Source organism: Micromys minutus, assembly GCF_963924665.1.
Source record: "Micromys minutus genome assembly, chromosome: 22".
In the NCBI taxonomy this organism is placed as follows: Eukaryota; Metazoa; Chordata; class Mammalia; order Rodentia; family Muridae; genus Micromys; species Micromys minutus.
The window spans coordinates 44,425,617-44,438,687 of NC_137957.1; the positions used below are offsets into that span (position 1 = coordinate 44,425,617).

At 46.6% G+C, this 13,071-nt stretch overlaps 1 protein-coding gene across 1 annotated transcript in view; it reads right to left on the reverse strand.

Annotated features, from left to right (window-relative positions):
• LOC308434942 (tetratricopeptide repeat protein 41) overlaps nucleotides 1-13,071 on the reverse strand; it is a gene marked incomplete at both ends in the record, with an annotated part of 55,200 nt that overhangs the window by 31,228 nt on the left and 10,901 nt on the right. Inside the window, 4 exons of the mRNA XM_080935387.1 lie at nucleotides 2,521-2,760; nucleotides 4,077-4,512; nucleotides 5,595-5,755; nucleotides 10,943-11,157. Coding sequence (XP_080791513.1) covers nucleotides 2,521-2,760; nucleotides 4,077-4,512; nucleotides 5,595-5,755; nucleotides 10,943-11,157 — 1,052 coding nt within the window. The remainder of the gene's footprint in view (nucleotides 1-2,520; nucleotides 2,761-4,076; nucleotides 4,513-5,594; nucleotides 5,756-10,942; nucleotides 11,158-13,071) is intronic.

A 13,071-nucleotide genomic window follows, 5' to 3' on the forward strand; every position in this document is an offset into this window, starting at 1 on the left:
GGCAGAGAAAGACAGTTCTGGAACAGGCTAACTGGCAGCTAGCTAGGCTAGCCGATCCGTGAGTTCCGGGTTTAAGTGAGAGACCCTGCCTCAGTACATAATAGGAAAAGCAGTTAAGAAAGATGTCTGATACCCGATACTCTGTACACATATATATATACACAGCCATGCCTACACACCTGCACTCACCCATGCAGACATGCAGCCACAAAGGCACACATACATGACCAAAAAAGTATCCTGTGCAACATTGTTTTCTTCCAGAAAGTACTTGTAGTTGTGATTAGGGCAAAAGCATGGACTTTTCATATTGAGTTTCCCTCCCCCACTCCCACGGAGAAACACTTCGGACTGCTTCCCTATTTTCTTCATGTTTGTTTGTTTGTTTGAAGAATCAAATTGGAGGGCTGGTGAGATGGCTCGGTGGTTAAGAACACTGACTGCTCTTCCAGAGGTCTTGAGTTCAATTCCCAGCAACCACATGGTGGCTCAAAACCATCTGTAATGGGATCAGATGCCCTCTACTGGTGTGTCTGAAGACAGCTACAGTGTGCTCATATACATAAAATAAATTTTAAAAAGAGAAAAGAAAACACATACCCACAATCATACACTTAAAAAAAAAAAAAGAATGGAATTGGAGAGTGGCAGGAGAGATGGAATAGGAGGGTAGTTAGAGATATAAAGATCTTAGCTATTTATTTTTATTTTATATGTATGGGTGTTTTGGCTGTCTACACACTTGTATATCACATGAATGCAGTGAGTGCCCATGGAGGTCAGAAATGGGCTTCGGATCTGGAACTGAAGTCACAACAGCTCTTAACTGCCACGTGGCTGCTGGGAGTCAAAGCTGGGTCCTCTTGAAAGAGCAGACATGGCTCTTAACCACGGAGACATCTCTTCAGCCCCACTTCTCTATTTTGAGTACACATCATGGCTGCTGCCCAAACAAGCCCTCGCTAACTTGTGAGGGTGAGCTTTCTGGAGACCTGATTCTTCTTCCTGGACCTCCAAGGGCCCAGTGGTTACTAAGCAAATGGGAACATGGTACTAAAGGTAAATTATTGTATGTTCCTCCCTAAAGGGAGGTATTTCTGACAGGCTGCACTACTCAGAAACAAGCCTCTCAAAAGTCTAGAGCCTGCTGATATCTGTCCTTGAGAATCAAAATATTTTATATCTTTTCCTTGCTGCTCTTGCAAGATGAATGGAACGTACACTAGATGGCGCACCGAGTCCAGGTCATCATAAGAACTGTAACCAACGGGGGAGCCCATTGTCTAACCTGTGTGTGCGCTGAAATGGTTTCCAAGTCACCCACACATCTGGAGAGGGTTTGTGCTATTTAGCCAAAGGTGTGCGCATATGCTCTGGTGGTGAAGTAGTGCATATGAGACCCATGATTAAAAAAAAAAAAAAGAAAAGAAAAGACAACCCCTCTCCTTTGCTGTATGGGGAATGCATTTTTGTGGGTTCTACACTGAGAAAGTAAGGTACTTAGCACACACAGCCCTGGATTCAATGCCCAGTACACATGAAAAAGGAGAGGGCTGTGGGGTGTTGTAGACAACACCACATTTCATTTTATCGTTTTTACAGAATAATTTCATGAGGAAGACGTGACTAGGAATCTTGGGATAAGTGAAGCTACTTAAAACCAGACAGACTGGGTAACCGCTCTCCTCCACCTACATATGGGATGCACGGGAAGGTCTGGCCCCAGCATCATCTATGAATTCAGAGTTCTCATGGACAGACTTAGCCTCGAACGTTTGTGCACTATGATGACTCCTGGGGTGTTGGAATACACTAAACTGACAGCTGCAAATCTCAGTGGCTTAAGAGAACAGGGATTCATTATGTCTGCCTGTGGACTGGGGACCTAAAACACTAATCCGGGTCAGGAAATGCCAGACAAGAATCATCTTGAATGCTGCATCTTGAATTCAGTCATATAGTTCCAGCCAGCGGAGGTATTAGTGAACTGTCACTCAAACGGTTGCCATGGAAGATCATCAGGATAACTCATGAGATGCTGCATTTGCATGTGCCCCCATTCCTCCCAGAGTAAATACCTTCATTGTCGTTGTTTTAAAAGTGAGAAACTGAGTTAAAAAGAGTTAAACACTCTGCATATGATCTTACCAGTTCTGGACGATCCCAAACTAATTGCTTGTAATTGAAACGGAATCATTTTAGAAGATGCCATGGTGAGCTAGGTGGTGGCAATGGCTTATGCCCTCTGATCCCAACCCTTGGGAGGCAGAGGCAGATGGACCTCTGAGTTTGAGGCCAGCCTAGTCTACAGAGCTAGTTCCGGAACTCAGGGGGCAGGGGGGAACACAAGGAGGAGGAGAAGGACGAGCAGAAGAAGCAGCTGCTGCCGCCATGATAATTTTCTGGAAGGAAACACATGCAATGGTTGTCCGGCATGTTTGCGCATGTCTGCTAGTGACACCTCGTGAAATCTCTTCCTCCCTTGAACCCTGAGGCACCGGCACAGAATCAGCTCCTCACCCAGCAGCTTGTGCTCCACCGCATTCCGTAGGGACTGGTGCTGGAAGTAGAGGAGACCACCGGGCTTCTCCTGGATCCAGTGTTTGGTGGCATTTCGGAAGGCTGCCCAGTGCACCGCCGTCACTTTTTGGTGGTCCCTGTAGCCCATCATGTCCAAAAGCTGGAGCAGTTCGTCCTCAGCCAGCCCGCAGTGCGAGATGCAGAGCAGGCACAGCGCGTCCACCACCCAGCCACTCAACCCTGTGCAGTGGGGCGGGGGGGGGGGGGGGGGGAGGAGGGACAGAACGTGAAACAGCAAATCATTGGGAGGAGGGGATCCACAGCACCAGTAAGCACCCTCCCTCCTCCAACCAAGTAAGCGCTGGAATAAAAGTCTTATAAAGGAGAGAGTGCAGTCAGGGTGAATGACTTACCCAAAGTCACCCAGAAGAAAGTGCCGAGAGAGGATTTGAACCAGCTTTGTCCTATCACTGGTTTCAGATCTGCCAGCTCTAGAGATCCTTCCGATCACAGGGAAGCCAGGCATCATGGTCCGTGGCCTCTCAGGAACCGAAGGGACCCATACTACTTACTACCTGCAGCCTCCAAGTAAAGGCATATCTGAAGCCAAGGTCATGAAGCTTCCCCTGAACTTGACTGAGCTCTACCAAGCTCTTCCCAGGCCTATGGCTTCGGAGCTCCCTAGACCTATCAGGACTACTGGCCAATGCTGGAGAAGCAGCAGGTGCTGTGGGAGGAGCCGTAGGCTTTACCGCGCAGTCCTGGGGATGTAGTTGCCTAGAACCGATCAGGCCTTTGGACTCTTCTAAGGTACCGCACTTCCCCCTGGGGGTGGGGGAAGATACTGCAAACTCGAAGTTCACTTTTTGATAGAAATGCAAACCTTAGAGCTGAAAACTATGTGGGACACTGTAGTACAATAGTAATCAACGTAGCCTGTAGCCTTCCACCTCCCCGACTGCACTCCAATCTAGGTTCCATGTCCCGAAAGAAGACTGAGCCGCAGCAGAAACAAAATGAGGAAAGCAAGCTTCACACCAGACATCAGAGGCCTCCCGCACAGTGGCTGGAGAGGATAAAAGCTTTCAAAAGCCTGCTTGTCGACTACCATAAACTAGTTGTAGAATACATTGTTCACCACAGACTCACAAAAGGAGCTCGCGATGTTGCTTGTTTGTTTCTTACCCCAACTAGGTAAGAAAAGAGCTGTTACAGAACTGAAAAAGGTCGAGGAGAGAGTCGCAGAGGAAATCAGGAATCAGGAGGCCAGGAGGGCCGGGTGCGTAGTACACACTTTTAGTCCCAACCCTTGTGAGGCAAAAGCAGGTGGAGTTGTGTGAGTCCAGCCTGACGTACATAGCAAGTTCTAGCCAGAACTACACAGAGAGACCCTGTCTCTGAAACAAAAGCCAGGGGATACGGTTCTTTGGTGAGGGTGAGGGACTGCACCAGCAGGGGGCAGCAGAGACAGAACCGAGAAACTAGGACAAACAAATCTCCATAAAAGAGGAGGCACTTTAAGGATGGAGGTCCCTCTGAGATCAGCTACCACACACCTGAAATCACAGTGTCTACGGTTGTCTCTTTATTCTTCAAAGTCCAACTATAATCTTCAACCCAGCGCTTCATAATCAGCTCCCAGAGGTCCTGCACAGAGGCAACCTCCAAATACTCCCTCAGACACTGGAACTCGTTGCGGTAGATTCTGCACTCCTGCAGCTCGCTGGCGATGATTGTGAGCTTCAGAGGGCTCAGGTTTGGCTTCTTCCGCAAAATGGGCTTGCTCTGCCCAAAGCGTTCTTGGTCGGAAGCGGAAAGGTGCTGCCTGAAGATGCTGAACTTTGTGTCTTGGTCTCCCATGCTGTTGAGTTCCACGGTCCTCACATCAGGGCGGGCACACAGCGACTTGCAGGCCAGACTGGAGGAGACGCTGCTCAGAATGAATTTACAGTGAGGAGGGAGTGAGCACGGCAGCCAGGAGAAATCTTTCGCCTATTGGAGACATTGGAAAACGTCAAAGACCTTAAAATTTCTTTTAGGGTACATGGACAATTGCATGTGAGTACAGAGAGGGTAACGTGGACAGGGAATCATTAGGGAATCATTGGGTATATATATAATTTATATATCATTTATATTTATAGATATAATTTATATATAATTTATATTTATAGATATAATTTTTATATGTAATTTATATTTATATAATTTATATTTATAGATATAATTTTATATATAATTTATATTTGTAGATATAATTTTTATATATAATTTATATTTATGTATAATTCATATATATATAAATTCACACAGAATAGAACCACATTTGACTGATTCATCTGTGATGAATTTAATAGTACAAATCTGGACTATCTTCTAAAGAATAACCTACAGCAATAATCAGGAAAAAAAATCTAATAAAAGGCAATTTGGACCACTTAATAAGACCTTATGTTATATACTAAAAAATTGTTCATTTTTGTAGCAAAACTGTCATGATATACCTAATATAATTTTTTTGATGATTTAAAATGTTTCATTGCATTTCCATTTATTTATTTTGTGTGTACATGTGTATGTGCAGGCAGGTGCCATGGGATAACTTTTGGGTTGAGTTCTTTCCTACGATGGAGCCCAGGTATTGAACTTGGGTTGTCAACCATGACAGTGAGCACCCTAAGCACTGAGCCATCTCTGTCTGGATTCTGACTCCACCAGTTAATTATCCTTGGATCTTAGATAACACCGAGATAACACTTAGACAACCTAACACTTCTCTGCCCTCTGTCCAACCAAGGATGATGAGTGAATGGCTTTTTTGAATGGCTGTGTGTGCTCTAGACCTTTGATGCTGAGCCAAAAAAGAATGTTGATACATTTAGAGCTCCTAAAATGATGCCAAGCCCATGGTAAATGGCACGTAAGTATTTGCCTAATAAGACATAAAGCCATAGTTAAAACCAATGACAGACGTACCTAGAGACACAACACAATAAAAATGTACTAAATACACCCTTAAAAATGGGGCCTTTTTTTTAAAAAATAAAATAAGTGTTATTTTTTAAAGATGTTACCTTCTGACCTGAAATCCCATAAATGCCGATCAGCTCTTCGATCCCATCTAGGACGAGGATGCAAGGCTTTAGGCTGATGGCGGCCATGAACACGTCTATGAGCAGTGAGAAGACCAAGACACTTGAGTCTTCATTAAGGAAGTCCATTTCAAGCTGGGGACCTACAATACAGAGGTTTCAGGTTAGGTAAAGACGTTCCCATCACTACCAGATGCAGCTGGCCTGGGGGAGGCACAGAGGTTGGGGAACAAGTGCCAGTCATCCAGCTGTGTGCCTGACACACGCAGGCACAAGCTTGGCTTCCTCAAGACATCCCGGCCCAAAGTAGTGATGGTGTCTGCCTCCAGATGTCTCCAATACACTTTCAGGAGTTCATATAAAATGCTATGTGTGGTATTTGTACATGCTTCATATGTGCACACACGTATGTGGGGGAGGGCAGTGGTAAATGTCTGGGATTCTCCTCAATGGAGAGAATTGAGGAGTTTTTTAAGGCAGGGTCTCTCTCTCTCTCTCTCTCTCTCTCTCTCTCTCTCTCTCTCTCTCTCTCTCTCTCTCTCTAACTGGAATCACAAATGCTGCCACACAAACTGACCAGTGAGCTCCCGACAACCTCCTGGCTCCACATTCCTAGTAGTCCAAAGATGATGGGAGCCTGTTTTTTGTTTTTGTTGTTTAAGATTTTATTTAGTTTATATAAATAAGTGCTCTAGTTGCACGCACACCTACATGCCAGAAGAGGGCATCAGATCTCTGTGAGCCACCATGTGGTTGCTGGGAATTGAACTCAGGGCCTCTGGAAGAGCCATCTCTCCAGCCCAGGCTATGAGAGTTTCATGCAAAATCATCACAATGAAGAAAGGCACCAAGCAAAAGACAGTCTCGTGAGCATAACTATGTTCAAGAAAATGATAACACGATGATACTAGGAAACGATCCTAAACATTTCCCTTTGTTTGAAAAGAGCTAATCTGTCTCCATTAAAGGTCTGCTGTCTGACTTAAATGTTAATATCTCAAATGTTTAAATCCCCCACGTAATGACTCACCAAAAGGCAAACATAGTAGCTCTGTGTGTGTATGTGTGTACATGCTCATGTGTGTGTTCATGTATATATGGAGATCATCACTCAACACAAGGTTTATTGGGAATTGTCTATGCCTGTTCTAGGCACCAGATTTATCAATAACCAATAAAAAAGGCATAATCTCTGAACTCACAGGGTTTGCAGAGGAAGACAAACATTTAAACCCACAATACTGGGACCTTTCCAAGTCACCTGGAAGACCACACAGGGTAAGCTCACAGTACTTGGAGGGAGCTGTCCACGTGAAGCACCACACACTCAGTCAGGCAGAGCTGCCCACCAGCCCTCTTACAGGGGGTTGCCCACGAATGACAAGTATTTCACCAGCAGAGAAAATCAAGGGAAGTAAAGGGACCTTAGGAGATAGGTCTACTCCAAAGAAACCAAGGACAAGAAGTCAGGCTGGGAAGTGATTTTGGCCCAGGGCACAAGGCCTGGCAAGGTCTGCTGAGGCTAGAAAGCCCATTCCACGTCACCAACACAAAGGCAGGTTCTCCTGTGAGCCAATGTTGGGTAAGGACCAAGAAGGAAAATCTTTCAAAAGACTGAGACGTGTGTGTGTGTGTGTGTGTGTGTGTGTGTGTGTGTGTGTGTGTGTATACTTCTAGAAGGCTACACAGTGCCGTGTTGAGAACAAAAGAGCTTCAGAAACAACAAAAGCCAGAGTTTAGACTCGCCCAATGGTGGCCCTGGCAGTCTGAATGTCAGGGTGCTTATGAAGCCCTTAACAGGATAGCTGGTGTTCAGGGAGCCTTCAATCCGTAGAACTCGACTTCTAGGAGTGCCACCCGGTTCTATGGAACATGGTGGAGAGGAAGGCCGCATCAAGAGAAAACATGACTCTGCAAAGCCTGTCCCAGAAGGGGTTGCTGGCTGTCAGCAAGGCAGACAAGGGACTAGGAAATCAGGAGAACCCCAACAGTGGCAGCTCTCCACCGTGTACTTTGTCCTGGCTGGAATATGTCACATGTGGAATTTGGTGTCTCGGAGTGGAAGGACTCTGAGTCTCATGGAAGAAAGCTTGCAGAGAAGAGAGGTGGGTCACAGAAAAATGGGCCTCAGAGCAGCTGAATGTGCATTGTGTGGCTGCAGGCTCTCACCAGCAGCTCTGCCTACTGCACCGACTTCTACCTCATCCCTCAAGCCAGCTGTGCGGGGAGCACAGGCAGCCCTGAAAATGCCCCACACCATCCCCACCTAATTAGACTGCAGTGGTCAAGACTGACTCTCCTACCTTCTACTGCAGCCTTTCTTCTGCTTGATTGTGAACAGGAGTGGGGCGTCTTGTTTCCCTTACTAGTGCACAGGCTGGTTTTGTTTTCCCTCCCATTCCGAATGCTAATCCCCAAAGTAAATAATAACCTCAGCCAATACCAGCAGGTACCATTGTCAACTCTAGACAAGCTTTCTCTTTCCAATCTCAGCCTTAGGGGTAGGTTTTACAGAGGGAAAAAAAAAGGCTATAGAGCTTGTGTAAACTGCTAAAGATCACCAGCTAGTCAAAAGGGGAGCCAGAACCTCCACCATGAATGAGGGCTGGTGCTCTCTCGTGGAGAGGTGTCTGAGATTCACTGGCTTTCCTGAATTCGTCCCACTGCTGCCATGTAAAAAGCTCATCTGAAAGACAGCAGCTTGTTTTTATTAGGAGTGCTCTGAACCCCTTTAAAATAACAACTCACTTTGGGAATAAAATCCTAATTGGGTGTGTTTGGCTGAGCTTACAGCATTGGCTGCCTAGCCCAAGTGAACACCTTGGGGATGAGCCAGAATAGGACTGGGAGGCTGCTGAAGACGGCACACCTGTTTCTGTTCATTTCAACTGCTTTACAGACCCAGAAGTGCAACCGAAGAGAAGCCCAGCCAGCCACACCCTCCCCTGCACACTCACAGAAACCCACCAGGCGGACAGAATGAGACTCCAACACTCGCCCCACAGCATCTGAGCTGTATGAACACATCCAGAATCACTGTGAGGCACCTCAGACTTACTCGGGACCTAGAAGCACAAACCGGTAGATGAGGAGGAGGCATCTCCCCGGCAGGCAGTTAGAAGCATGTGAATGCCCACACATTACAGCAATAATAGTTGTGAATGTTTATCAGTTTCTAGAGGTCAGGACCCGAACCGGCTGCCTTTGTCTTTTCTACTTTATCCTAGTTAATCCCTTAAATGCCCAAGGGTACTTTTCCTTTTAAATCCACATTTTATAAATAGGAAAAAAACGTTGCAGGGTGTGGCAGGCTTGGGAAGTGGAGATGGGCATTCAAGGCCATCCTTGACTACAGAAAGCCTGAGACTGCCCAGAACTACAAGAGACCTATCTCAAAACAAACAAACAAACAAACAAAGGACCGGATAGGAACCAAGCCACAGAGAGTTATACTAACCCGAGGAAGCAAGTGTGAGCACAGAGAGGAGAAAGACAGAGGGAAGAAGAGAGAGACCAAAATGTTAAGATTTTATAGAGGAAAGCCTCTGGAGGATGAGCAGCCCAGCCTCTGGGCTGGAAAGTTCAGCGTTAGGGGTAAGTATGCCAGGTAGAGCCTAGGGATGCTGGGAGAACCAGGAGGCCAGGTCTGCTGTCATATATAAAATATGTACCTCAGTGCCTTCTCCTAGGGTCTGAAACCAAACACATATGACCAGTAATATTGGCGCAGACTCTCAGGCTTCCAGGACAGCATGAAGCACAACATATATACCCCATGACTGCCACCATTACACCACCACCCCACGATGGCCACCATCACTGCCACAGCACACCTTGCATCTTAAACATCACACATCCAAAGTAGAGCTCCTGACTTCCTCCAACCTGCCTGCCACCCCACTGGAGCTGCCTGTCTTAGTCAACAGCTCTTGCCTTTCACTTAGATTCCTAAAGTCCAGAGATGGGAGTTACCCACAGTTCCCCCATGTCCTTAACCTACCTTCAATTCTTCAGCAAATTCTCAAACTAAACACAGCCCTTATTCACTGCTATTGCCCTCAACCAACATGTTGATCAAGACGATCGATAAGCGATAGTAGGTGTCCCTCCCTGTCTGCAAGCTTGCTTCCCTATGTCTGTTCCCCACACATCAGATTGATTTGGAATCAAGTCATGTCACTATGATGCTCTAAACTCTGCCCTGGCCTCTTGCTGCATTCAACAAACTCCGTATCTGGTACTCTGCCTCACAGAGCCCCTTCCATATACAGCATCCCTGTCCTCACTCCCTCTTCTGTCTGATACTCTGCCATCCATCTGCTGTGGTCCGACCACACTGGCCCTCTGTCTGTTTCCAGCTCTTCCCATTGTGTTTCCAGCTCAGGAATTGTAGTGTTCCTTTGGCTTTCCCCTTTGACTAGAATGTTCTTTCTTCTGATTTCTATACGGTTAGAAAGATGTCCCCAAAGAAAGTAGAAGGCAAGGCTACCTGTTCCAACGCCATCCCTTCCATCTGTGTGATATCTTACTTGGCAAACTTCTTACCAGGAGATGGCAGTGGGAATCCAGGCCCCAGCTCGGGAGGGCTAGGTGTGCCCTTTCCACTCTCCCTGCCTCTAGCCCATCAGTTCTCAACCTGTGGGTTGTAACCCTGTTGGGAGTCGGATGACCCTTTCACAGAGGTTACATATCAGATATTGTGCATAGGAGATACTTAATTACGATTTATAACAGTAGCAAAACGACAGATATGAAGTAGCAATGAAAATAAATTCCTTGTTGGGGTTTCACCAAGGCAGAAGAGTTGAGTCTTTCAGACACTGCCTCTGGGTAGAAAGAATCTGATTCCTCCAGGCTGACCATAGGGAGAAATGGTGGTTGGCACTCATTTAAGAGGTTCCTAGTAGACTATTACCTGGGAAGGACAAAGAGGCTCTAGGAAGGGAGAAGCAGGGCATATGGGTGAGGCCATAGAAGATTTGGATGAAAACAAGAGAATGACAGGACCAAGGAAAAGAGCAACAGCTGCTCATTTCTAACCCAGCTGATGCTTTAAAACATTCTGCCGACTGTCCCTTGAGTCATTTTTATTTTCATGGGCAAGAACACATTTTAATGGGTTTCCTATTTATATTAAGATCCACGCTTTTTATGAAAACTGATTTGTTTTCTGGTCTCAGGGACTTTCTGGCTTTAGTTTGACAAGTGACCAGAGGTGTTTGAAGCAGTACTGCTGGTATTTATATACAGTAAAAGCGGGGTTCGGAAGGGCTGGCAGGGGACTTCCGTTCGCTTGCGGGGACTTCTGCCCACCAGGCTGGCTCGGTTACCGTTGGCCCTGCGCTGAAGCTCCACGATGAAGTAATGGATCACCGACATGATGTCACAGCTCTCACACGTACTTCCCACAAAGTATGGGATCACCAGCACTCCGGGGTGTCTGATTTTGAAGTCATTGACCCAGTTGGCGATCAGAGTGGACTTCCCACAGCCTCGTTCCCCAGACAAGAGCAAAATGGACTTGCAACTCGGAAGAGAGTTTATTCTGAAAAAATAGAAGGGTATGCAGTAAGCTCAAATATTTACCCAGAGAGAGACAGAGACAGAGACAGAAACACACAGAGACACAGAGAGAACATACACAGGCATACAGAGAAAGAGAGAGACAGAGAGAGACAGAGGAGACAGAAACACACAGAGACACAGAAACACACACACACACACACACACACAGAGAGAGAGAGAGAGAGAGAGAGAGAGAGAGAGAGAGAGAGAGAGAGAGAGAGAACATTTCCTGGGTAGTTATCCCTAAGAGGTATGATGCTCTGGCCTAAGTTAGTAGACTTCAGTTCACTGTGTAGATGTCATTCCTCCATGGAGCTGTGGTTTTGTAAGACATGAGATCAGGAGGGTAGAGACTTAGTAGCTTGGGAAGGCTCCTCTGGCTAGATCCCAGAGTTGTCTGACATGAACTTCAAGCATGGGCAAGGGCTCTAGGCCAGGAGAGATAACCCAGTCCATTTCCTGTCTGCCCTCTCTGCACATCTCACCACCAGCAGCTGTCTTGGCTGACTTATGAATCACACTGGAAGAGGCCAGAGAACAGGAGCACCCATACACCAAGAACACTTGTCAATCCTGAGACCTACAGAACTGGAGGTCCTGCTGACCTGCCACCGTTAGTGGTGACAGAAGTGCTGAGCCTTGGCCAGTGTGTGGTAACCGGTAGCTCTACAGAAACAAGTCTGTGTTCTGGCAGGAGCTGATCTTGGTGCTTTTCCACAGGTTTTCCCCACTTCAGGACAGGATTTCTCTGTTTAGTGTATAGCTCTGGCTGTGCTGGAACTCACTCTGCAGAACAGGCTGGCTTTGAACTCAGAGATCCACCTACCCCTGCCTCCTGACTGCCGGGATTAAAGGGCACCACAGCCCAGTTCATGTGTCAGGAGTGAGTGGTCTACGGTCCTTTATATTTTTAGCCGAAGTTTCTGTGTATGCAGAGGCACCTCAGGCCTGTGAACATCATGATGGAGACCTTGTGACTTAAAGTTATTTTACTTTTGAGATAGGGCTTCATGCTGGCCTCAGACTTTCTAAGTAGCCAAGAATGATCTTGATCTCCTGATCTCCTCCTTCAGCCTTCCCCGTGCCGGGTTCACAGGCTTACACTATCACCTCACACTGGGAATCATAATATATCACTAAGTTTAACGGTGCGGATGTGTAACCTCTGCTACTTGGGATGCTGAGGCAGGGAGATAGGGAGTTTAAGGCCATCCTAGATAACTTAGTGAGACTTTGTTTCAAGAAAAGAGAAAGAAAAATGCCTGTAGCCAAGTATGACGTAGCATACATGAGGCCCTAGGTGCAATCTGTAGCACCAATCATACAAAGTGTGTGTATGTGTGTGCACATGTGTGTGTGTGGCTTGCCTGTGTGGGCACATGTGGGGGGGGGCTTGCCTGTGTGCATATACATATGTGTGTTTGTATGTGTGTGTAATGATTTTCCACTGGCAGGAAAGTCCCCAGAATTATCATACTCTTGTCTAGCACAGCTTCTGACAATAGTTGTTGAATGGATAAATGAATGAATGAAGCACGTGAGCCTGGATTTAGATTCAGCAATGCAAGAGGGTTGGTGAGAAAGCACATTGAAATAAACACCCCGCCCCCAGGCTGAGTCATTAAAAAGTAGGTATTTCACAAGAATCCACTCTTCATCCAGATGAACTGGGAGTCAATGCTCTATTACTTAAATTCCTTCACGGAGAGTTTCCCAAAGAGGGGTTTACCTTTGAGTCCTACCTCTGCCTTCACCCAGCATGAGCTTGTTGGGAAATGTCACGTGGGTGACCCGTGATGCCAGGTGACCTCATCCCACACTACTTTCCCTGCAGCTACCTGGCGTCTTCCATTTCTCTAGCCCCAGGGCTTCTGTAGTTACAGTTGCTTCTGTG